Below are 27,372 nucleotides of genomic sequence, written 5' to 3'. Positions count from 1 at the left end.
ATCTGGGGCTGCAGGTGACTTTGCAGTAAAGAAGGGGGAATTAGCAGCTTTGCTGAAAGAAGTCACTTGCTTTGGTTTTTCTCAATTGTATTATTTACTTCTAAAATGTACACTTTTATATAGGTATTTCCAGGTATCTTTTCTTCCCACACAGGATGTGTTTCTACTACTAGACTTTTTTTTTTTTTTGCTTTCTTTTTGAGATGAGATGAAATAGTACTACGGTGAAGCTATTCATAGTGCCGTAGGTGCTGTGACAGGTTATGTGTGAAGAAGGCCTGTTTTTTTCCATGCAGGGTCATACTAGCCTGCTTAAGAGCTTTTTTTGTTTAAAAAAAAGTTGTTTCATCCAGTTAACCAAGCACTGAATGTAATGATACTTTCTTGGTAAAACTGGATCAAGATCTATGTTTCAAGTCCGTATTTTGTATAACTTTAAAGATAGGATATGAACAGATTTGTATTTTTTTCATGGAAGGTTTTTTCCCCCTAACTCAAATTTGGGAGATAATTTTATTAAGAGAAATAAAGTAACAAGAACACGGTGCTGAATTGCTAGTACTTCCAGATGTATAATTACATCAGTGTGCGTTTGGATGGTCAAAAAATGCAGTATTTGATTGTTTCATAAATGTTCAACTGTTTTGAAGCTGAGAGAGGGTGGCATCTGAAGATTGGCTGCTGCATTACTGTACATGGAAATATACTTTTTTATATTGTTCCTTTTTTTTTAAAATGCATCTGGCATGTCACATAGCTGGAGATTCCTAGCAAATTAGGTTTTGAATAAAAGTGCCATCAGTTCTTTTCCTGTTGCATTGTTTACTTGAAAAGAGTGCAAGTTGTTTTGAGAGAGAGGAAAGGGAATTTTTCTTCTCAATCTATGAGAGTTGACATGAGCTGAAATGTACAAGGCTTTTTCCTTGTACTCAAAAACTGTGTAGAAGATCCTTGGAATGCCCGAAAAGACAGAAGCAGACACAGCTAACTGAAGAGTTTATTGCATAAGGATACTTGATCACCTCTCTGGAGTGCTCTTACACTATTTAAAATTAATTTTTTTTTTTTTCCCCCCTCAGTCTCCAGCAGTGTTTTGCACTTCATTTCTCTGAATTTTATGGCTTAGCTTGTTATGGTCTTGGTATTCTTTTTTTGCTATTCTTCATCAGCCTAATATTTTTCTATAAATTTCCTATCTGTTGATACAATAAATAACCAAAATCTGCTACAGATTACTTTGCTTTTTATGTTTGTTAGTCTTTCCTTAAAAAACCCCACGACAAATGATGACTCTTCGTAATGTAAACATCCCTTTTTCATGGTATAAATGAGAATCACAGTTTGTGGCTCTCTTTAGACTAGAGAAACGTGAAATCATGTGGACACTACAAGTTTCCCTTCCTCTTGATATCAGCAGTCAATAAAGTAAACAGGCCGTCAGCATAGTTAACAGAGGTTTTGAAGCCGTGACAAAGTGCTAAGGCTGCCTGCTGAAAAGCTACTGTTATGAGAGCTACCCTGTTATTGAAGTGGTGGACAATTCTTTTGGAAAAATGCCCAGGAGCAGACAGAGCTTTGATGTTCTCTGGATATACTTCATTATTAAAGAGGAGATCAGATGATCCCTAAAGGTGCCTTTTTGACATGCACTCTCTTTGTATTATAAAGATGATCCTAGTTTTAAAAGCACAAACGTGATCTTACTTCAGCTGTTATGACTGCAACTTCCTCTCTTCTTTTTCTTTTGCAGGAGCTGACAAGTGCTTTGATGCATGTGAAACTACACCTTTTTGTCCAGATTTTTACACTTGTGTTCTTCCCAACAGCAATATGGCTCTTTCTACAGCTATTATCAATCACACCTATAAATGAATGGCTTTTAAAAGGGTATGTTTAAGCATAATGGAGTTAAATATATTTGTAGCTGTCTTCTTAAAGGGCTGCTTATCCTGCAATGGGTGTTTTGACTTGTATTGTGAACAGATTTTGCTGGTTGTTTTTATGCTTCAGCATTTTGCTGTCAAAAATACAGAACATGCACAAGATTATCCTTTCAGGAGCCTGGTCTCATTCTTAGAAAGTCTGGTCAGTCAGTTTCACATGTAGGGAGCTTGCAACAGGTTAGCTTTCTGTTTCACGAAACACAGCTGAAGTGCTGTGCTGGGTCTCAAGGAGGATGGGGAGGAAAGAAAAGGAATGCTGAAGGAAAAACATAAGCTGGTGAATAAATACCGTGTGTGCTACGTACTGGTGTTCTGTTCTGTTTTTAAACAGTCTGTATTGAGCATCTCTTGCATTTGTCCACACTGGGGTTCAGTACCTGCTCCTAGCTAATTTATGGAAAAAAAAAAATCCACCCAAAAAACCCAGTAAAGTTTTTGTAGGAGGAGAACTTTGAGGTAAGCAGAAGCTAAGTTACCATGAAAACAATATGTTTTACATCTTTGGTGTGCTCTGCCAATGTGTGCTTCCAAAACTGCGTTGATGGTGCGGTAGTGATAGATGTTATGAAAAATCCAAAAAAATAAGAAGCTTTTTTCAGAATCAAAGGTCAATACCTAGCACCATGCAGCTATACTGGCATGTTTGAGTGCAAAAATCAATTCTTTTAGAAAACTACTTAAAAAGTCCCCATTGTTTCTTACTGCTTGATGGAACGTTGCTTGGTGAGAGTTCCCTATCTTAAAAGTTTAATGATAAAACTGCTCATGTTTATGTTTTTACAAGGCAGTTTTTAAGAGGCTCTCCAGGTGTTCCACCAAGTGTGAAGTGGTCCAGATGATACTGAGAAGGTGAAATTGAGATGACGTCATTTGAAAGTTAGCACTGTTTAGCTTAACAGTATTAGTACATCAGAGAAATAACAAGGTCGCTATACAATGTCTGTTTGCATTTGGCTATTCATAGTAAAGGTTATTCTTTAAAGTAAAATCATTGGGAAGTTTTTTCTCGGCTAGAACAGAGATATGATTTTCCACAGTGAGCCAAAATTCCCACCTAATCCTTGGGAGTCTCAGTTTCTGAAGTGAAAGGTGCAAGAGATTTTTGTGGGTTTTGCTCCTTGCAGCACTTCTCATCCCTTCTTTCCTATGACTCTTATGCCACTTTGGTTCTTGGTGTTGAGGAGACATGATTTGTTAGATGCACAAGTATATGTGTATGTATATACCCACACACCTGTGAAACTGTGTCTAAAACCACGTGTGTATTTTTAAAAAAAAACCAAACACTTTTACGTGTATGTCCCTAAACGTGGAGCCTAAATGAGCCTCGTTTTTCATGAAGGTGTGTCTGAGTTTTACCAGTGAGCTAGTTTACTTCTGTATGTTTCAAGCTGCCTTGCAAGCCCCTGTTCCTTGAGTACTGTTTCTGTTTTGGCTGTGTTTTATCTTTTAGTGCAGTAACTCTGTTGTATTGAGACTTCATTCAACGAATGGTCAGATTGAGGAGTTTAATGAAGGTGGTTTTGTTTTTTTGTTTGTTTGGGGGTTTTTGTTGTTTTTTTTGAAAGAGTGCTTTCTTGATAAATACTGCTGTTCAGGACATGCTTAGAGCAGCAGCCATTGTGTGGCTCTGAAGGCATCCACTGCAAAGGGAGCCTGATGGGAGCTATGCAGGTGCAGAAGATACTGAGCTCTCCCCTGATTCTGCGATAACACGTTTTAAAGCAGGTACTTGCATGTCTCTATAAGGGTATGTGAAAGGAGGGTGAGGAGCCAATGTGAGGAACTGCCTGTGCCTTGGCCGCTCTGTGTAACCAGAAGTTCATCCTAATGCCCCACAGCTGTAGTTTTTATTCCCTAGAAACACTGAAGTAACCTAATGAAAACAGTGAGGAGCAAGACAGGCTTTGGCAAAGTTACTTCCTCATCACACATGTTTAGCACAGCTTGTAGTGGGAGCTAGCTGATAGTCCTTACAAAGGCCTGGAAAAATAGGCATGTGCTCCCAAGGGCATGCAGCACCCTTTGGCAGGGTGGCTCCCCAGGGGACTGTAGTTCTTGGTTACACTCTACACAAAGTTATGGCTAAAGGGCACAGTCAAGCCCACAGTTAATTTCCCGTCTTGCTTCAGAATGAATGGTAGATTTTCCCATCCTCTATAATGGTCTGGTTTGCTGTAAGTGTTGAGAGGCAGGTACAGATGGTACCAGCTTTTCATCTGTGTTTCTACAGTTGTTTGTTTGTTTGTTTTCCCCCCTGCCTCTGTCTGGGATGATATTAGGAGGTTTGTTGCTTTGCAATTATTTTGAAATATATAAAATAGAGGAGAAACTGACATCATCCCAAGCATCTTTTAAGTTAATTTTTCTTAACTGACTAGGTTTTGCATTGACAGCATCCCTTTGAAAAGGAGCATGAAGCAGGTTATTAATGTTTGCACAGGTTCACCTCTTCTGCCACTCTTAGTGTATAGTGTTTACAGCACAGCTGGTAAGGCACAAGATGCAAAGACCTGGTACAAGATACGGCCTTGGTAGTTCCAAATCTAAAATATGTGACTTTGGACCCTGCTACTCGGTTGTCCGTAATGTATCAGCAGAACAGGTATTATTTATCGCTCTTCAGCAAATGTTTGGACCCCTGATGTTAATGTTTACAGCATGGCCTGAAGAAGTGGGACCTTTCAGTTTGTTGGTTGTTATCTGTAGTAATCTGCTGGCCTTTAGAGGAATTTGTTTGTGTCTTGGTAGTATTGTGTGTAGTTGATACAAAATTGACACAAAGGAAAAAGTTCGCAGGTACGTGTTTCAACACACCTGATTAAAAGTATTTCCATTTAGTGTGTACCATTTTTTTGTAGATTTAATATTTTCATATGAAGAATATTTAAAACCATAGCTTGATAGTGATTTTTTTTTTTAATTCCAAATGTATTATTTTAAATTTGTGAGGCTTCACAGAGATTGTATTATTAAACCTTTCGCTTATAGTGTGGAAAATACCTGCCAGCTGAGATGAATGGCCCTGCACACATTTCATACCTCTTGGATAACTTTGAACTTAATCCACCCCTTATTAGTGCAGGTGAGAAGTTCAAGGAGCTGGCTGCCAAGAGACCACATAGAAGAGAGATAACAGTATCACGACCGATGTAGGGGATGGACATCAGAATCGCCATGTGTTTGTCTGCTGTGTATTTTTGTATATATTTCCAAACTTTCCCACACCAGTTCTTTTTCCTGTATTTCTTTTCTTTTCAATATGAGCTTACCCTGCTAAGTGCTGATAACTCTCTGCTTCCATAGCTTACTTCACTGTAAGCTAAAGGTACTATATACTTCCAAGGTGGTGCTTGGCACTTTGTGATTGGATTTATATAATGCTTACATTGGTTGCCTCTTTCCTTTTCCACAGTGTCTGTAGCTGACAAACTGAATACTGTCATTGTCATTTACCTGTTTCTTCTATTTAAGCTTTTTGTATATTTGCAGCATATCAATTGCACTGTAATATGCTCCCTATTGTTTGGATTTAATACTTCTGTTTGCTACAGCTTTTTGACACTGCGTTTCTCAGGGGTGGACTAACACAGTTACAAGCGTGAAGTAGTTCACCACTAGTAATTGATTGTTCTGAACTAGAATACTGTCTCAAGTTCCAATACTTGAAAACATATGTAGATTCCAGGCTTTTGGGGATTGCGCAGACTATTTTATTCCATGCCTTACTGTTCCTTCTAAGTCAACACACTTTTTCTTCAGAAGCCCTATTTTACTTAGCCCCACATTTAATTGTAATCTATTGTGGTATGTTCTTGTTGTTTCTAAATACACATTTGATACAACTAATTTTTGTAATAACCAGTTTTTGTGGACTGCCTTTGAAAACAAAGGACAGCTCACCACTTTTTTTCTTACTTTGCAACAACATTTACTATATATATTGATAATTTTGCTGCACAAAAAATGGAAAAAATGACAGATAATAATAATAGTGTATTTTAGACTTCTAAAATGTAGGAGAAAGCTTTTGATGTTTTGATTAATGGAAGTCAGGTGATTTTTTACCAGGAAGTGAAGATGTGCATAAAAATTAAACATTTGATGGACTTCTGGTGTTCAGGAAATAAAAAGCTTAACTGTGGGTTTTTTTGTTTGGTTTGGGGTTTTGGGGTTTTTTTTTTGGTAGGCATTGATGAAAAACAGTGTAGTGGGAACTTGAAATAGTGAGCATGGTTCTTCTTACTCTTCTACTTAGCAGTGAATGTTTTTATCACTGAATGGCTTTTTCAAGGAAATAGGAGTTTACATCCTTATTTTCGTTTTCTCCAAATAGCTACAGGTATCTCGCAACACACTACAAACTTTACTATGTCAGGACACTTGACGCAGTTATCTTAGTGATAGATGTGTAGATCTCTGAGAATGGTAGATACAGTACTACAGATGGGGAAATGGAGTCACAGAGAGGTTAAGTGTTTGAGTTTTTAAATGGTGACATGACTCTTCACTGTGGTGATTGGTAAGAGATGGCATAGAAACCCTGCCAGCTGGTGCAGGGCTGTAACTGTGATGCAAACTGATTGGGTTGCGCAGGTGATAAGATGATTGTTTCTACTCAGCTATTTGGTATTTTAAGGTTTTAGGTTGCATAGTGTTTGCCTCATGTGAGGAATGTAACATTTGTTTTTGTTGTTTTCAGCTTGCAGACAGTAGGCTGCATGCCACCTCCTGTGTCTTCTGCAGTAATTTTAACCAAAGCTGTTGGTGGAAATGAGGTGAGTTTTCATTTTGCTTTTGAATGCTTTTTTTAAACAGAAATTCAAACAAATATTTACTCAGGATGAACTTATGTGGCAAAACACTGACTGCAGTGTGATGCTATTGTGCTTTGTAAAAAATTCTAGAATTAAAGCTTGGGTATTGTGTTGGTGTCAAACAAAGGAAATAGTGATATGTTATCTGCTGGTATTGGTCAAACTGAAAGAAGCTTAGTTTTCTGAGGTGATAGAAATTATTGTTCGGAGATTTCTACTTGTTGCTGCACTGTAATTCGTAACTGTATAATGTTCATATGCTGTGTACTGGTTATCTCATAGACTGTTAGCTTTGTGTTGAAGATCTGCCCTTGCAGGGATTGTTTGGATGGTGTTTAGAATTAAGAGGCCCAATGGTAGGAGTTCCTCAGGCTTGAAGCTGCAAATGTAGCAAGTGAGATGATGGAGACAGAAACATTAATTTAAATCTTATATTGTTGTTTGAGACTGCATGAAATGAAAATTCCGGGAATGTGGAGTTGACAGTGATGCAATGCAAAGTTTTCAAAAGATAGGAAATGCCAGAATTGAAGTTGTTTGTGCAAACTCGGTTAGGTCACATTATATTTCTGCCTTAAAATGGCATATGCTGATGCCATTTCAGATACTTTCTTTATCCACAAAACACTTGCTATTTTCAGGAAGACTGGGTAGACAGCATTTAGGAAATTAATCCAGGTGTGCTAATTAATGAGGTTGTTCCCTTTAGATCTGCTACTTCATAACTGCTGAAGGTGAATGAGACCTAGTAGGTGAGGAAAGGAGAGAATAACACTAAAAGAGATTGGTTTTAGAGCTAGGGCTGTTGGAATGCTCTTCTGGAGGGTTAGAGCCAAATCTTAATTCAGCCGTGGAGCTCCTGTGTGAGGTTGGGTGAGTCACTTCAACCACATTTTTTAAATATGGCCATTAGTTGTGTACTTCTCATTTTCTGAGTTCAGACTCTTGGGACCGATTAATGTCAGCTTTGAAAACACATGATAGCACTGAAATAGATTGAAGTCGTACTTTGTACTGACAAAGTGCTGTTTAATTGCTCTATCCTCTGAAGAGAGACCCAAAGCATCTCAAGTCAAGCATCTCTAATTACAGGCAATCCTGATGCACATCACTGTCTCCCAGTTTGCTACCTGAAAACAAGATTCATAAAATTGTCCATTGGAGGTGCTGTGGAGTAATTGGTATAAGGAAATAATTTGGGTACATAATAGTGATCAACAGAGAAATGAGAAGTTATCTACTTAGGATTCTAGATGTAGGTGCTGTAAACTATACAAAGATGCCACATAGTGAACAGCGAGGATGAAATGAAGTATTGAGTAAGTGCTCGTTCAGTGTTAGCACTGTCTGTCCTATCCTTAGAACAAGGAAAAGATCCTCTGGAAAAAAATAAGGTGTGATTGGTTAGTTGAAGGCAGTAGCATATAGCATTTGTGTGCAGGAGTGTGAGAGGTACTTTAGTTTCGTGACCATTAGAGTTCACTTTTTTTATGGCAGTATTCTTCTGGGGTGGTAGGGGTGTGTGTATTTCATACCAGCTGAAAACCAGAAACCTTCTATCATGTGAGGCTTGTGTAAGTAATTGTATAAATCACTGACAAAGTAAGCTTGAACCTTTTAATTCTTCTGCACCATACTGGTGTTGGAGGAATGTAAAAATGCATACCTTGTTAGTGATTTTTACAGATAGTTGCTGACAACGGAGACAGAGTGAATCAAGAATTGGGTCTTGGGAATTGAGAGTTCTCAGTCAGGCTCTAGGAAAGTATGCAAAAGAGAAACACCCTTTAAACACGCTCAGTGTAGACAAAGTGTGGGGCAAATTTATTGCTAAACTTGACCAAGTTTCCAATGCAAACATTTTTTTGGAATTTGATGCTTCTTTATTGTGCAGACTGTTGTTAATTTTTCTTCTGAAGAACAGCAAATCATATCCCTCATGCTAGGGGAGAAGACCCTCTCGCATTCCTCCTTGCCAAGTTTCACCTAAGCTGTTATTGATATATTTCTCTTTTCTGACACAAGCAGAACAATGCATTTTTTCCCGTTTTAATTTAAATCCGTTCTGATACATGAAGAATTTAAACCCGGGAGTCAACTGGAAATATAAGTGATTGTACTGTGAGAGCATTTGTTCATAATAATGTCTCTTAAACTGCTTTTGCCTCGTCAAGCGTGTATCCCTTACCTAGAGAAATTGATTTGTCTGAGGGTGTATCTACACTGCATAATGTAATATGAAGATAAATGAGCTTGCTCAGAAGCAATATAGTGAGGAAGCTCCACATGAGCTAATTAGTCTGAGACGTGTCCTGCTGCTGTAGAGTACAGGCACACCCTCAATAAGTGCTCTGAAGACCTCTTTGGATTTCTTGAAACACAGCACATGAGCTGTGGTAGTTGACTGTTTTATGACAGTATAGAGGGGTTTAGGTTTTCTTTATCTAAGTAGAAATGACTGTTGAATGTCAGTTTGGACTTGGGTTATTCTCAATGGAATATCAGGCACTATGGCATGGTAGAAGTAGTACTCACTTGGGGATGAGGAAGCATGGATTCTATTTTTAGCTCCATCATTAAACTGTTGGGTAAACCAGAGTGGGGTATGGTGTCTCTGGGGTTAGCAGTAATGGATAATCGCAACTTTGTGAAGTGTTTGAAGATCGGTGCTGAAAAGCCTTATGTAAGAGCTATATTTTATTGTTCTGGGACAGGGTGATTTAAGTATTTGGTCAAGTGCTTAGAAAGAGAGTCTACATCATTAGAAGCTACTTGGATGGGGGATTTTGCTGCATATCAGTTGGAAAATTTGGTTGTGAGATGATAAAAGGAATACATTTTTGTTAATCTTACAAGGATCTGTTTTTTTTTTTAATTCATACATGCCCAAGGGCACAAAAGAAAATGTTCTGCTTTGGTTGGCTAAGTAAGGTGTGATCACCAAAGCTGATACAAAGAATTCTGATTAAACTGTGCTCATTGTTGAAAAAGTTGGTGTTCTGGGATTGTACTTAGAAACCTAGGTAAGCTATAAAAATCTTTATTATATGACTGTCAGTGTTTAATAGCAACTATACAATCTACCAGTGTTTGTTTTCCTCATGGTTCAAACACATGGTATATCAAAAAAGTGTGTCTAAGCTTTAAGTCCTCTTGATCTGTGTATACGAATATAACAGCTGAACAGTTACTCAAGAGTGCAAATATAAAATTGTCCAAAGCAAAAATAAATCTTCCTTCTTCCTATACATCATTTGATCACCAACCTTGTGATCCATACTGCTTTCAAATTTCTTGTCTTAAGCAGCTGTTAGGTGTGCCTGCCAAACTCTACCACATTAGCCATTTGTATTACTTTGCAGTATGCCTGGTAGATGAGCAGGTGGGGGCTGGTTTTGATGGTTGGGGCATTCCAGAGGAAATAAATCTTTACCAAAAGCCTTTTGTCAGCAGTATCCTTCCCTTAATAAGGGAAGACAATCAAGCCAGTTAGCACCTTTGCTTGCTGTAGCTGTGCCATTATGGTGGGGAAAAGCATTATATTCAGAAGCCAAAAGGCTTCCAAGTCTTTTGGTATTTGAGGGTGAAAATTAACATCTTCACTTAGCTCTGATGCGTGAGTGGTTTGGTGGCTTGTTTTAGGGGACTGGAAAGAGCCTTCTTCACAAGTCATAGGGATTATACGGGGGAAAAGATCTCTGTAGCTTCATAAGAAAGAAATGGAAGGACAGCATAGAGATAAACTGAAAACCAGTAGCAGATTTTATAGGTGTATTGGATTTTTTTGCTGTAGTCAATGGAGGAGAAATCCAGTGTTGGCATTAGCAGAGTGGAAGAACAAAAGATTCTAGCTGCAAAGAAAATAATGGAGTGACTAGTTCACTCTCAGTACTGCTTGTTACATGAGACTTAAGACAGACTTTTCAAATCTCATTTCCTTACGTATCGGCATTGATGGCAATGGCAGCAGCAGAGGTGTTCAGCTGTTCAAGACAGTGTTTCTGTACTGCTTCAGAATAACTTGTGTACTAGTAGTGATACAGGTACCATCTTCTGAAAATGTCTGATATGTGCCATTGTAAGATACCTGTGGTTATTGGTAGAGATGTGGTGGAGACTAAAATTCCTGTCCAAAGATCTGCCTATGTAATTCAGACTAGCTAGGAGCTAGTATCATTCTATCCAGAGAGGTGTTGGCAAATGAGAGGTGTAAGCAGTGGGGAGGAAAACTCTCTGCTTTCTGAAAATCTTGGCGTTTGGAGGAGAGGAAGATGATTTATGGCTATTCTAGCTTTTGTTTTGGTGGAAGTAGCTGTTCCTAATGTGATGAGCAGAAATACGTGTCTAGTAGGGCTACAGATTCACACCTATTGACTCTGTGGCCCATTCTTGGGTTTCTTCAACTCCTCTCCCAGGTCTCTGTATGATCTGTGGTTTGTTCTCTCACCTGTCTTTCAACTGTTATTTCTTCTCTCTGCTTCTCCCTCTTCACCCTGATTTTCTATCATTCCTCTTGTGATATCTTCCTATATGATGTTACTTTCATTAACCCTGCAAACAACTTTCTAAAACAGCCTATTCCTCGCTTTTGCTGCAAATACATTTAGTTCATTAGCAAAGCCAGTTTCAAGTACTGAATTTAATTTGATGCATGTGAAGCCCTATATGAACAAAAAAATGTTCATATGTACGCTGGCAAAAAGTAAGGAGGGATCACCGTGAGAAATCAAAATCTAAATTTTAGTTTGATATTTTCTCAATTACTTAGTTGTTTCTGTCATCAGTAACACTTAGGAAGTCTCTTGATTTCTGAAGAGAACAGCCTATGTTAAAAAAAATAGGAATGAAAAACAGAAGGCCTTGTTTTCGTTCTTTGCTCTTGTTGAGCTGTGAAGGGTCAGGATTTTAATGACTTTATAGTGTCTGATAGCACGGAAGTCTTTTTTGTGTCTTTTTTTGAAAAGTCTTATAGTTTTTTAGTGAAATTATAAACCCCATTTCTTTAAAAGTCTGCTTCTAACTATCCATTTTTGCAAGAGGGAGACAAATAAATATGTCAGCATTTCAAGGTGCTGTAAAGACAAACCTATTAAAAGCTCAGAGATCCTCAGACAGAAATGCGGTAGAGATGCTAGATATTACTACAAAGTATTCAGACAGCAAATGTACTCTCCTTAAGAATTGAAGTAATGAAGAAAAGAGATTGAAAATTAGATCTATAAGTCTATTATCAGTTTGGGAGAAAAAACAATTTGCAATGACTTTTATGGCAGCTTAATGACATATTTTTGAGAAGTGTAACATAACAGGCAAGAGCTGTGATGGAATTGTACAGATAAATCGTGGCAGACAGTTCATTTTATTGAAGAATACTTTGGCTATTTTGCTGTCTCACACACAACAAAACCACTGAGGTTTTTTTTGTTCAGTTAAGCTGTAGCTTGTACAAAACCTCTTAATCAAGGTGCCGTTTTATTTTTTTTTTTTTTTTTGCAACTTCTGTGTGGATCTGCTATGCTTTTTGTGAAACAAGGTGTTGCGTATGCATGACAAGATTTTGAGATATAAAATAGACTATAATGAAGAAAGCTAGAAAGGTATTTAGGAAATAAGATATAAAGTAAAGAAAGAGTTCTAGTATTGATTTTTAGATTTGTTTTTTGAAGCGGATGTAGAACATAAAAACAAATATATATTTGCAAGGTCCACGGCTAGCCTTTCTGGAAGAAAATCAAGGGAGAGTAGTAACATGTTGACAACAAATTATATGCAGTAGTTTTAACTGGTATTCTAAAGAGCATATGAGTACACTGGAAAATTCCTCTGTTTGAGAGTGGTGGGGGTTTTTTTAAAGTAAAAAAAAAAAAACCAAGAAGTGAACCCTAATGCTACTGTAAAGTCACAGGAAAGATATTGATTTCTCTAAAAATATCTGAAGTTCTTTGAACTGTGTATACATGTACATTAACCTTTTAAAAAACAAAATAAAATGAATAAAAAGAAGTACAAGCTCCAATGGTTTGTGATTCATACACTGATGCACCAGTGTACCAAGAGTGTTTACCCTTGGAAGGTAACACATGTACATTATGAAACAAAATCATTTAAGATCTTCAAATAAACTGTATGTGTCATGATGTTTAGTTGTCTTCTATAATAGTTTTTTCTTCTCTAAATATAAGTAAAAATTTACAGTAGTGTTGTCTAAAATTTGATTTCCAAATTGCACTTAAAATATTCATTTTTGGGGGTTTTGTTTATGAAAGGGTCATTTCATTCTATTGTTTTTAAATTTGATACTGTAAAAGAAAAAAACTCTAATGAATTTTTTTATTTATTTCTTAAGTAATAAATTTTGTCTGCCCACACAGATTAAATAGTTCTAAATGAAAATGTAACTAATTCTACCATTAGATACTGCACTGAAGTGGCTGGGAAATGTATGTGAGTGTCAGAGGACAAATTTAGGGAAGATGCCTGTACTTCACATGTACAAATATAAAGAATTAACTGTGTCAGCATAAGCCTTGTATGTACATAGGAGCTGTTGTGCTATTAAATTCACCCACTCTATTCTAGTATTACAGTATAATTTTTTATGTATCCTAAGAGTTTACTTTTCTTTTATCATTACTGTGCTTTGAGCAGATGGTTTTTATTGAACTATTTATTGACACTTAGGGTTTTTTCCTTCCCTGAGTGGTGAGTGCATTTTATATCCATCAATGCATAGGAGTAGCCCAAATTATTACTTACAATATGAATTTCATCACTGTAATGTGTCCCAGTTACGCAGCTCCATTAGATATCTCTAGAGTTCCTCATAGTCTTCTCAAGTCTTCTATAACCCAAAGCAATTGTGGAATCTTCTGGTTTTTTTTCCCCTCCCTCATTGTTCTCCTTTCATTTATCACTAGTAGTTCTAATACAGATCCACTACTAAAACTGTTCAGAATGGAAAGGATTTTCAAAGGTATTCAGCTCTGCTCTTAATTCAGTGGAAGCAAATTCAGGCTAACAGTGAGGCTTCTGAAATCCTCATATTCAAGCACTTTACCTCCAAACTCCTTAGTTTGTATGAAGTTTCAGATTCTCCCAACACCTTTTGAAAATCAGCTGATTTACTAACCTAAGGTGTCAGTGGTTGAGTTAGACTTGTGACAAAAGACTTAATTTTGGCCCTGGTTGCCAGTACCTCTAACTCAGGGTCTTTCATATGGCTCATAAAGTGTCCAGTGAAAAAAGCCTCTCTCCTACACTCCTGGGAGCGTAAGAAATTAGGGAAGTGCAAGAAAACGTATTATATCTCTTAACTGAACAACTTTATGTACTCTAAGTTGTATGACACAGAACTTGCAGCCTTGTGCACGTTTACCCTTTCCAAATCTGGGGTGCTTGTAGCAGCTCTGCCATTATCTAGAAAGTTGTAAAATTACCTGTTTAAGTTACGCTAAACTGGTTAGGCTGTGGCTGGAAACTTACCTCGAATCATCGTAGCCTTGTGTTTTTACAGCTGTGTTTGCCTGACTGTCCTAGATCTGACTTTGTAACAAGAGTGTTTTCAGAGACTTTGCTGTTGCTGTTTTTCAGTGCTTGGCAGGGGAGATCAGTTTTTTGTCTGCTATGGGACAAAATTCAGTGACCCTGAAAGCTGTTTGTGGCATAAAGAAGCCAGGACAGTAGAGTCTTGCTCTCATGCTTGACAAAAATGGCCTTTTAAAGCAAGGTGGTTTTGTATTTGTCTTGGTCTGCAGGTTAATTCAGTGTGAAATTACAGCGCACAAGAGCTTCCTGTATTTAGCAGAGAGTGCTGTATGAAATGCATTGCCTATGCAAAGCAAGCATTTTTAACTGTTTGCAAATATTTTAATAGAAATATTACTGATTTGTTCAGAGAGTGTGGTCTACTGCCCCCCTAAAATTCAGCTTTTGTACTGTCTGCTGTTTAATCTTCATAGCTGTTTGAAAGAGAGATTGCAAATATTTTACTAGTGAGGGAATTGTGTTACTTGCTCTCCCTACTTCAGTCTTTGAAAGAAAGGCTATCTTTTGGAGAGCAGTGAAGACTGGAAATATTATTCTGAAGGTGACAGCTTCAAAAAGCTACAAGTGATTTGTTTGCAGTGGAGTGTTTTATGCAGTCTTAATTCCATTGAATGCCTGCACGGTGCCAGCATTCACTGTGTAAGGGTCATTTTCTAATGTCTTTCTTTTGGCAGAGCAGTGCAGTTGTTTGCTGGCACTGAAACCCAGCGACACGCTGGGTTCTGGTTCTGCTGTCACTCGTGTCGGCTTACAAAGCAAACGCTAATTTAATATTAATTTTAATAGTAAGTGACGTGTTTAATCATTGCATGTGTTAGGATTGATGTTAAATCACTGATACAGCAGAACAGAAACTCTTCAGCTTTGTCTGTTGTTTGTAGGTGGTTTATTTTCTACCATGAACAATAAAGATGGTTCCTTTGACGTCTCTTCATGTGTTTACCTGTTTCTATGGACCTGGACTGTATTTCATGAAGGGATACTACTGCAAATAGTTTAGAATGGCTGTTGGTGGCCCCAGCATTCCCATGACTGGGAATGAAAACATGTATTTATAAAACTAGCAAAAGCTAAAATGCAACAGTATTGATTGTGAAAAATGGAATTAATTCAGTATTTCTTTCTAAAAAGAACATGTGGAATGATAATCTGTAAAGCATTGCTAACATTTTGAGATCTGAAAAATACCTTTTACATATGACTGCAGTTCAGTGCAGATAAAACAAAATTAAACATGTCTATTGAGAAGACAAAATGCCCTTTAGGAATATCTTTAGTGGATTTAGTCAAGGATAGCATTACTGTTCTTGAAACGTGCAAGTTCTGAACACTGGCTTGTAAAGAGATAATGTTACATTGTTTCTCCTTTCTTAAATTTGTCCTTTGTGTGTTAAAATCAAAGCTTCAGAGTATTTCACTTGGGAAAGTTTTTGTTTCTATCCAAGCACATTTTTATCTGGTATGAATGTATTTGCTTAGTGGCTAATAATAATATATAGGAAAGAAAGCAATCAGGCTTGCAAATTCAGTATTTCTATAATTTGTTTTCTTTAGCTCTCTATTTGGGTGTGCAATATTAAGTCCTGATTTGTGGAAATCGTAGCTGTAAAACATGAAGCAGGATTTTCAGTTAAAATTACTATTTTCTTTAAATTTCATTCTTTTTCAACGAAATTAAATGACTTTATTATCCTGTTTTCATCATTATGATTATGAAAGAACATCATGAAGGTTTTTGTCTTCTAAATTGTTTGTCAAATGTTTATATTCAACACATGTTAAGAAAAAGTGTCTTACATTCTTATGATGAAAACCTCATCTGCATGAAGAGACGGAACAAATTTCTAGATTCCTTTATATAAAAATAAACAAGCCCAAATTTATTTAAAATGTTTTTATTATACTCTTATGAGAAGATAGAATATTTTAGAATTGTTTCCAGTTTGTATTTTTCTGTTAAATTGACTTTTTTTTTAATTTGTTAGAGCATTTGGCAAAAAATGTGGAGAGCAGCAGAGCAGCAAATTTCCTCTGATTTCAAAGCATTATCTAGGCTCCAGTTTCCGGAAAATATTGGCCCTATTATGAAGCCTGAAAACAGCAAGCTACTGGTAAACTGTTTCTGGACGTGTTGAAGAAAAGCCACATGCCTCCTGGGAACCCTTTTTCAGACATGCAGTCCCCACAGCCAGGTGCTTTCCTGCTCAGCTAGGATTTTTGCAGGTGTTCCCTTGTGCATATGGCCTTCTCTGTCTGAAATCTGCTACTTCTGCTGCCACTTCTAAATTAACAAGGATGGAGGGGAAACACCACTACTCGGAGTAGCTGTAGCACAGGCTTAAACTCTTGTACTTGTATGGGAAGCCCCTATGAGAAGATGTGGATTGTTCCTATGTGTTTAGGAAATTTTGAGTGGCAGGAGAATGGCAAAGGAATATTAGTGCGTTCACTCCACTATAGGTACCCTGAAAGCACAATAGCTCCTGACAGTTCATCTGTGTGATGGGGGAGAAGAAGTTTTACCATTAAATATAACCTTTGCCAACCCATTCAGTACCTCATCATATATATCCCCACCACAAGCTGCATTTCCAGACGGTTTGCTTCTCTGGCATTTTGGGTCCCCTCACCACCCTCAGCCTGACCTCTCGAAGTCCGTGCTGTCTGCCTTCGAATCCTGCCCTGCCTCAGGCCCTCGTACGCATCCACAGGGAGTTAGCACCAACTGCCCGGCTGCTCTGCGAGACAGCGCAAGGCAGAGGCAGAGTGGGAACTGGTAGGAGCCACAGTCGCGCTTGGCAGTATGTTGCCATTCATTGACGTGCGCTTCACACTGTGAGGCAGTAGCTATGTACTTTTTGACAAGGGCTGCAAGCCAGTGCTTGAATTTAAGTTAAATAATGTTTGTGAAGGAATTTTCCCCAAGATTCATGGGAACAAAAAGCTTGCCTCATATTGAGGTGGATACAGTAGTTCTGACTTCATCTATTTATTTTTAGTAATAAAGGGATGTTTAGTAAGAAATACATGAGCAAACAAAGAAGGTAGTGCACTGCTTATCAGCAAAGAAGTCAGCAGCCATAGACTAACTGGGTTGTCTAATGCAGTAATTCTGGTAATTACATGGCACACAAGCTGAAGAGAGTATTACTGTGCTTGAACTGAACTGTGTTTGAGATGGTAAGTCCAGAGCAACAGTACATTTCCTGAATTAGTTTGCCAATTTACGTATATTACTTCTTCCATGAAATTTTGAAACTCCCTGTGCTAGCAGGTATTGTGGATTATTGCAGCAAAATTCCCCAAATGTTGAATTTGTTGAACTCCCAGAATGTCGAATAATGTGGATGACTTTGCTTAGCTAGACCTTTTTGTTGTTATATTTTGCAGTGATCTAAATTCATTTTGTTTGTTGATATTGTTGCAAAATATCCATAATGTATACGGGGATGTATACTTTGATACATACTGTGTGAGTGTTTCAGCTCCAACTGCATATCCAAAACCTTTTAAAAGGAAATCTCAATGAGCCCCATGGGGCAAAGTAAATTATTACATGTGGTGAACTCTTAAGTCATAGACCAAGGTCATGGCAGTGAGAGTGTATTTCAAAAAGGTTTTATCTGTGCTTGGAAAGCAAATGAAATCTCTCATCATTAACTTTAGAATTATAGTTATAAGAGGATTTTCACTAGAGGTGAAAGATCAAGTTCATGGCGGACATAATGGAGTCTGAAAAGTTATTTCTCAGACATAATACTAGGGCATGAAACATTCACTAAGGTTTTCACATTATCGATGGGGAGTTTACAGCCTCTAATCCGGATACTGAAGATCAGAGCCATTGTAATTATTGCTATCTATTGTGGCTTTATTTCAACCTTTTCAGATGAAAAAAATCCTCTTCTTTTTGTAACACTGCAAAGACTTTTAGAAAAATTTCCTAGCTTTTCAGCTGTGTCAGTCTTTGTCATAGCATACAGGCAATACCTTCCTTAGTTAATAACAATAAACCTTCTATAGAAATATAATTTAGTAAACCTGAATGATCTTCAGTCTGTAATGGATTAATCAAAACACATGTGTATGCAGTGATATGGTGTCTCTGTCCTTATTTGTTGGTAGTTCACGTAAACCAGAAAGAATAAATGTTGAAGGGAAACAGGGTAGAAAAGCATAAGTAGAACTAAGGTTTTTAGTGACCCAGACTATTATCCTGTCAGTGGAAATGGATATTAATTTGTCTGTTTATTCAACAGACTTTTACATTTTGCTAGCCTTTGCATGTGTGCATGCATGCATTTCAGTGGTACCAATGAGCAATAGGAATCTGCTCAATAGTAGAGAGTCTGAACTCTGTGCCTGCATCTTGGGAATGGTTTTGCAAATATCCCTGCCAATAACACCACTCACTTGTTCACAGAGTTTACAGTCCTCAATCTGTTTGCTTGTAGAAGTGTTGAAATTTGCCAGTGATGTGCTGTGTTTAAAAGTATAGAGTATTAAACAACCATCGACAAAAATTAATCCCTTCATATTTGTGCTTTCGCTGTCATGAAGGTTATTACATTTACAGGAAAGTTTCAGCTGTTGTGACTTTATTCAGAAGAGTCTGTTTAGTCCTGTTTTCATGCCATTTCACTTCTACGTAAAATTTAAGGTCTTTGGTCTTTTGTTTTCTTAAATCCTCCCATCTGCTTTAAGAAGAGGTATTTGTTAAAAGATGCATTTGTTCCCCTGAGTTACAACTACAGATATTAAGTACATATATATTTTTGGCAAGTGATATTTTAATTTCTTTGAAAATATAAAAAATATAAACTAATTCTACACTAAGAAGATTTTATAACTGGAACTAGAGAAAGTCAGCTCTGAGAGTGGCTATCAGGTTTTCTATTTAAGCAAAGTACTTTGTTTCAAAATGAATGTGTTTTTAGGAAAACTTCATATATTCAATATACGTGATTTCTTAAAAGTCCTGTGAGAAGTGGAAGCATAAGCTGGATTGTTAGGTTACCTGTAATTCAAGAAATGACAACATTAAAGTTGGACATAAAATCTCAGTTCTGATCTATGGATGTGTTTTATGCTTCTGCTTTAAAATGGCATGTGATCATGCAATTTAGAAAATATATACTATAACATTTTTTTTCTGTAATGTTAATGTCGTATGTGTTATCTCAAAAATACTTGCTGTACTTTCATTATCCAAATGGTCCAGAATATCTTTATTGAGTGAGACTTTCTATATAGGTTATGTTCTCCAAGGTGTATATTTTAATAATTTAGTCAATGGCCCCTCTTTTATACGTTTTTCCCTTCAATCAGCAGTGCAGCCTCTTTTGTACAATTGTGAGGCATTTCTATTTCTAAGCATAGTCACAAATATCTGTGACCTATTGATACTAGGACGTTTTTGCTATTCGTACCACCCATGTCAATGACTTCTGCATGGCTTGACTCTGCAATTTATGATCTGAGAAACTCAGAACAATAGATGTTATTTGTAAGTGTGGAATACTCAGAAAAATATTCACTATTGTGAAGTGCTGTCATCAGATCCCTTCTGAAAATGAGTCACTCTGAGGCATCTCTGCTTCATAAGGGGTCTGCTGTCATGACTCCTTGAGTAACAAATGCCTGTGTTGCTACATTTGGTTGTTTGAACCTTCCTGATACTCCCAGCAGATAAAACTCAGAGTGTATAATCTTCTGCAAATAACAAAAACCCCCCACCTTGTATCCTTGATTTCTTTTAGTTGATTCCTTAGCATTTTCTTTTTCAGTTTTCTTCAAATTTAGAGTATTACATTTAAATTAGTTCAGTTTTATAGGTAGGAGTTTTCTCTTTTTTTAGATGTGTATAAATCCAAAATAGTAGCCTCTGCACTTGTTGTGGTTTAACCCCAGCCAGCAGCTAAGCACCATGCAGCTGCTCACTCACTCCCCGCCCCCCCCTCCCCCCCAAGTGGGATGGGGGAGAGAATCGGGAAAGAAAAAAAGTAAAACTCATGGGTTGAGATAAGAACAGTTTAATAGGACAGAAAGGAAGAAAATAATAATGATAATAACAACAATAATAAAATGGCAATAGTAATAATATTGGAATATACAAAACAAGTGATGCATAATGCAATTGCCACTCACTGACTGATGCCCAGTTAGTTCCAGAGCAGTGATCTGCCCCCCCAGGCCAACTCTTCCCAGTTTATATACTGGGCATGATGTCACATGGTATGGAATATCCCTTTTGCCAGTTTGGGTCAGCTGTCCTGGCTGTGTGCCCTCCCAACTTCTTGTGCCCCTCCAGCCTTCTTGCTGGCTGGGCATGAGAAGCTGAAAAATCCTTGTCTTAGTATAAACGCTACTTAGCAACAACTGAAAACACCAGTGTGTTATCAGTGTTGTTCTCATACTGAATCCAAAATGTAACACTATACCAGCTACTAGAAAGAAAATTAACTCTATCCCAGCCGAAACCAGGACAGCACTAGTTCTGATTGACTTTGTTTTATGTAATTATGAAATCCTAGAACATAATGACACTTCATAACCCAGGTACTTTGTGAGTCTGACAGCTGAGCTCTGAGTTGTGAACAGGATTCAGAAGTGCATTTTTGTCTTCAGAATGTGTAAAATTTCTTTCTCATTGTCTTAGCAGTATAATTATGCTTACCACCCTCCCAATTCTTCCCCCCCTCTGGTATTTTTGCATGGTATAAGTTGCTGTGCCCATTGTGTAAGCATCCTGTCATGTCTCTAAGTGATCACAATGATTTTAATTTCCCTCCTCTTTCAAATTACCAGCCAGTTCCAGTGTGTTGTTTATCATCTTCCTTACTAATACAAAACCACACCGAAATCTGCAGTAGTCTTTTGTTTCCCAGACTGCCTGGTCTTAGTAGCAGTCAGTGCTTCTAACTTTCAAGAGATTATTTTACTCAGGTGAATAACTTGTTGTGCTAACTTATCATACAGTATCTTGTGAGGTAGATGCCTCATTTAGCAGCGCTTCCAGCAGGCTATGTTCATGGTTTCTTTATCAGCTCTTGTGGATTTTTTTTGCTTTGTGAGGGGTGGGAGGCAGGAGTGTCTTCATACTCTCTAATAATTTTTTACAACCTAATGCAGATCTGCCATACAAGAAGGAGATTTCCTGCCTTTCAGGCTTCAAGTTCCTTCTAAATTGTGTGATGCAAGACAACGGAAAATTTCGTCAGGTTATTTCCTCCTGTAGAGCATATTATAGTATGTTGAGACTTTATTCTGAGCCATCTCTGCTCTTAGTTGTTTTTACAAAACTAGAAATAGTTGAATTTGGTTTTCCTGCCAATTAGCACATGCTAGCAAAAGAACACCTGTGCTGCTAGTGAGGGTACCTGGAAACTTGGGCATGATTCTTCTCCTTTATCCTAGTGTAAATCAGATATTTCTCTGTTGAAATCAAAGCAGTGGACTGGGTAAGCGTAGGTGTCGTGGTTTAAGCCCAGCCGGTAGCAAAGCACCACGAAGCCACTTGCTCACTCCTCCCTGCTGGCCCTGGTGGGATGAGGTGGAGAAAATATAAAGCAACTCTCGTGGGTTGAGACAAGGACAGGGAGGGATCACTCACCAGTTGTGGTCATGGGCAAAAGACAGACTCTACTTGGGGAAAAAAACAAATTCAATTTAATTTGCTACCAATCAAAACAAGGATAATACGAAGTAAAGCCAAATCTTAAAACACTTTCCCCCCACCCCTCCCTCCTTCCTGGCTCAACTCTACTCCCAGCTTTCTCTACCTCCTGCTCACAGCAGCACAGGGGGATGGGGAATGGGGTTTGCAGTCAGTTCATCACACGTTGTCTCTGCTGCTCCTTCTTCCTCAGGGGGAGGATTCCGCACCTTTCCCCTGCTCCAGCGTGGGGTCCCTCCCATGGGAGACAGTCCTTCACAAACTGCTCCAGCATGGGGCCCTTCCATAGGCTGCAGTTCTTCACAGACAGCTCTAGCACAGGCTTTCCCATGGAGTCATGGCCATCTTTGCTCCCCCGCTCCCCTCCATGGGCTGGGGGGGGACAGCCTGCCGTCTCACCACGGGCTGCAGGGGCATCCCCTCCTCTGGCACACCTCCTCCCCTCCTTCTGCACTGACCTCGGGGTCTGCAGAGGGGTTCCTCTCACATTCCAATCCCCCTACTCACTGCAGGTTCCCCTTCTTAAATCTGTTCTCCCAGAGGTGCTACCACTGTCGCTGATGGGCTCGGCCTTGGCCAGAGGTGGGTCCGACTTGGAGCCGGGGAAGCTTCTAGCAGCTTCTCACAGGAGCCAGCCCTGTAGCCCCCTCTCTCGCTACCAAAACCCTGCCACACAAACCCAAAACAGTACGTAAGAGTCACAAATGAAAATTGGGTCTCTGTGATTTGTTGTAGGTGGATTCCAGAAGCAGTAATTGGTCTTAGCTGGTCTCTTTGTGGAAAAGTGTGCAGTTGACATAAAATGCTAAGTAGATACATAAATAAGTACAGTACTGCATTTTTGTCCACTGTATTCTCATAAGTTAATTACTGTCTTTTTGAAAATATGGTGTTTGTTTCAAATAAATGAAACTATGCCTGTAAATTTAAAATAGAAAAGTGAAGACGAGTATCAGTATTGTTCATGCTGTAAATGCTTCTAAAGACAGAGCTTTATTTGTGGGTTAAGTGTATGTCATTATCTTGAAGTTAGAGTAATTGTACTTATCTTTCTTTAGGAAGTGTGTTGATCAGGAAATATCACTAAGCTTTTCCTCTACTGTCTCCTTATGCAGATATTAGAGGACTGTAAAGTAATTTTATTAGCTGATGAGCTGTTTAATTACAAGATAAGAAACAGAGCTTTGCTCAGTGAAGGAAAGTGGAGTTCTTCCATCTGCATTCAGAAGCACATTCAGAAGCCTATTTCCTCTAGCCTTCATTGGAGGTAAAGACAGCCTCCAAAACCTGGGAGAATTTAATCAAAGTAGTTTATGGATGTTTTCTCCGAGGTTTGTTCATACATACAGAAATAGTATATCTAACTCATGAAGAACTGCATGTTATACATATAGTCAGCAGTGAACTATAGAGCTATACTGTTAAATGTCCTAGATTAGGAAAGACGAGAGAAGATCTAATAGTTGTATATATAGCCTTTCGTATACGTGTTGAAATCAGGAGTCGTAGTCAGAATTTAATACTTGGGCAGGATTAATGGTTCTGCAGTGAGGTCAATGCTTGAACTATCTGTCATTTAAAATATTGTTCATTAACTCTTTTTATATAGACCAACTAGGTTCTTGGAGGAGTTCCAGATGTTGTTCAAGGTGGTGTTACTAATGTCCAAAATGGCTTTTCCTCTCTATGTTGTACTGTAATGACAGATAAATGGGAGCTACTCCATTCCATTTCCAAATTAGGAGAAGTGTTAACATGGATTTTGTTCTAAGACCTTTTTTCTCTGGAGTTTGTTTGCGTATTTGATTTGCCTTTATATGGATATGTTGGCATTCCTGTCATGCTACAGTGCTCGCTTCTTCCAGCTGTTGAGTTTTTGGAGAATGACTGTGGGGATTTTTATTTACCGTTAGAAAACCTCACTGAATAGCTGTAATTTCATAATAGACAGTGCAAGGCAGCATTAGCTACCAATGTTTGGATACCCATAGAACATAAATCAATACTTAGGGTAAACAAAGGAGTATTTGTGTTCTGAAGCATTTGCTTATTTGCTGTTGGAGTCCCGGTGATGGCATACGGCTTTGAAAATAAGTCTGTAATACATACGTCCAAGCTGTAGTAAGACAATCCTACAAAAATGTGCTTTTAGACACTGTGAGAAATGTTTGTTAGAACCTGTATCTATATCCTTTGTATTTTTCTACTTTTCATATGTAGAATTACTGTGGGGTTTGTTTGCTTTATTGACTAACTGTTTATTTCCTGTGTATTTTGTGAAGTAGATCTTACATGTTCGTATGTGGAGTATTGTTTGTTGTCGTTTTAAAACGAGTAGGGGGAAAGGGAAGTGTGTGGGATGCACCGTTCAAATTCCACGGCAAGTGAAGACAGAGGGTGTATGATTAAGCATCTACAGTGCATAAAATACCAAAACTAAAATTCCGCCTAGTATTTATTTCATTTTTTTGTGTTACTTGTGTTAATGCCATCTCCACTGATACAATCCCATGCTATTTTTTAAACACATTAGTTTGACCTGTTCTACCTTACAATGCTTTTCTTTTACACTGCAGTCTGGATTGTTCTGCAGTAGACTATATATTAATAAATACAATATAAGTTTTTAGTGTGGTGGTATGGAATATTTTATGACTTTTTCTTACTTGTATATAGAGAGCATACAAAACAGTTTATTGTCCTGGTGCTGCTGGTATTACAAAATTTAATTATTTGGACTAATCCACATTCACTCTAACAAGATACCTGCTTGGTGAGAAAGCAAAGGTGAATTTGCTTGATTGCTGTTCAGAAAAAAAATTGCATAGCATCTTTCTGAATATCTTGGAAGTATGCTGAATTGTTCAGGAGTTTTTTTACTGTTGATATGATGGAACTAAAGCTAGCGAAGCACAGATTCTTTTCTTCTTATCCAACTGTTACAGTGCATTAGGAAACTGCTAAAATACATTGGGGTAATTTTTTAGTATCATTTCTCCCACTGAGAGGGGAATGTTGTGGCTGGAAGATTAAGCAGGATAGCTATGGTGTGAGAAATAGGAAGAAAAAGAAAGTAGGATGCTCTGTAATTGCATGGTCCCTAGTAAAGTTTAGCACGCGATTTTCAAACTGCTTCTGCTGTAGCACTTTTAAAGGTTTTGGCAGGGATTTGTTTTCTTTGGGAGCTGGTGTGATATGGTGGATTATCCAGAGGTTTCTCCAAAGCTCTGTTCTGAACACTTTGAAGATATCCTGAAATGAGGCAAAGTTAAATCGTATGGGCCTGCCCTTAGAAAAGGATTAGAATCTGAATTTGTTTAGCGTCCATTCTTTTTAACTTGCCCTTGCCAATGGAAGGGAAGAAAAGGTGTGGTGGTTGATTTGAAACAAAAAGGACACCCACGCAGAAGTGATCTCTTCCTTATTGCTATTGTTATGTACCACCCCAGGGTTTTAATGATGCTGCTTGGAAGTACGTGGCTGGGATAATGTTCATAGTATGGGCGTACTTACTGCCCTCAGAAAAATACATGTGAGATTTTTATTTCTTCCAGGTCTAAGTGCCCTGGTTCTTTCCGATGCGGAGCGCGGGCAGTAAGCGTGCACTGGGAACACCTAGGATGTAGGAGCACCACTGTAGGAAGGACATAGGAGCATCAGTATAGGAAAAGGGCCTTCTGCAGGGCTGCCTGCAACAGTTCTTGTCCAGCTGCTGGTGTCACATCTGTCTGATGTAACCTATAGTGGTTTGGGGAGGATGGGAATCTGACGGACCAGAGTTTGTGGCAAACCCCAGGTATCCTCTGGTGGTAGGAGAGCCTGGCCTTAGAATTAAACCTTCCTTTCTCCATATTTGCAGCCCATCTTACCCCTGTGGGCTCAGTGCGTTGTGAACTGCCCTGTTTCTAAGCCCGGAGCAGCCCGTCGGGCACTCGGCTGAATCTGTTGCAGTTGTCAGAGGATCATACTTCAGGGATGACACTGCTGGCAGCTGAAACCTATGAATTAGTCAAAAATAGAGCATTTGGGTGTTGGAGTCGTTTTTTGTAGGCTTTTAAAAACGTTGTTTGATCATGCAGTGTGTTGACCTTTCAATAAAATCTTCATTAAATCCACCCATTCCTTGCAGTTTTTTTAGTTCTGTTTGCCTTTGTCACATGTTCTTTCCTGGATTATCATTCATTAGCTTCTCCAAAGAGATTAACAGTTCCTTAAAACAGGATCATGTGTATTCTGGTGTTCCGCGTGAAAGCGGAGCTGGAGAGCAGAGAAGCCACAGGATCCCTATAGAAATTTGAAGACAATTTTGATACTCTAGTCCACTCAAAAATCTGCTGATACTGTAATGTTTTTTCCCTTGCCAGGACCCTCCTTGCCTGGTGTCATTTCTTGAGCTCTCCTGGGATGAGATTAGTCTAAAACAACAAAGTAGCCAGATGTCTGGTTCTGAGAGAGTCCCAGAGGCCAGGGTATGGTAGGCAACAGTAATCGCTTGGGGCTGAAGATCAAAGATACCTGAGAATTACTTATGGGCACATACTATGTGTCATTCCCATTATTAACAGTCTGAAAAAATTTGTATCCCTAATTAACCCTTTTGTTGGTTAAATTTTCTTGCCAGTACAGTCCTGTCTGTAATAACTATTTGTTCTTTTTGGTACTGTTACATAAGTACATGTTAGTTTAAAAAAAAAATATGAAAATGCAATACTCTCATAGTAGCAAATTTATGTAACCCATCCAGATCCTTTTTATCACTGTCATTTGTAAATGTCAGAAGTTAGCATGATTTCTTTTTGTTTACGGTGCCATCCTTAGGGCTGGTGTTACTCTTATCCAGAACTGTGTCAATAAGAATAGTTAACTTGTCAGGGTAGTGGTTTTAGTTCGTTGCTTCCTAATCTAAAATGAATTAGAATCTAATCCTGGAGGCAGGATGTCTGCACATCACTGCTTTTTCCCATATTGTTATTTCTGGTGAAACGCTAATTAATATTTTTAGTGATCAACTCTTGTTTGTATTATATACTCTGAAATAACAAACTAAGATTTTAAGTGCTGCCTCTGAATTCTTGTAGTGCTTTTAGAATGAGTGGCTCCTGGAGAGAGAGAAAAACCTGATTGCAGCCTTATGTGCTTTTTTTTTCATCCTCCAGATGAAAATATCAAGGTTGTGAGTGGAATGTCTATTTTACTAAATCATAACATTGTCTGCCATTGTAGAACTGAAGACTTGGAACAATTTTTCCTAACTTTTGAATAATAAACTGTAGTTGTCAGAGATACCTGTTGTTTGTTATGACTGCTACAATTTCACTTTCTTTAACATGATGTAACATTAATGTGTGGTAAATACTGCATGTGTATGTTTGAGTGGGAGGGTGTGAGTTTC

The 27,372-nt window shown here is 38.2% G+C and overlaps 1 protein-coding gene across 1 annotated transcript in view; it reads left to right on the top strand.

The window, feature by feature from the left end:
• SLC10A7 (solute carrier family 10, member 7) overlaps window positions 1-27,372 on the top strand; it is a 155,302-nt gene that overhangs the window by 9,320 nt on the left and 118,610 nt on the right. Inside the window, exons 3-4 of the mRNA XM_010576340.1 lie at window positions 1,751-1,887; window positions 6,646-6,721. Of these exons, the coding sequence (XP_010574642.1) occupies window positions 1,751-1,887; window positions 6,646-6,721 (213 nt within the window). The remainder of the gene's footprint in view (window positions 1-1,750; window positions 1,888-6,645; window positions 6,722-27,372) is intronic.

This window comes from Haliaeetus leucocephalus, unplaced genomic scaffold (genome assembly GCF_000737465.1).
Source record: "Haliaeetus leucocephalus isolate CR32 unplaced genomic scaffold, Haliaeetus_leucocephalus-4.0 Scaffold21, whole genome shotgun sequence".
NCBI classification, from domain to species: domain Eukaryota; kingdom Metazoa; phylum Chordata; class Aves; order Accipitriformes; family Accipitridae; genus Haliaeetus; species Haliaeetus leucocephalus.
Note: the sequence above shows the minus strand (reverse complement) of the source record. Positions and strands in the feature narration are given on the sequence as shown.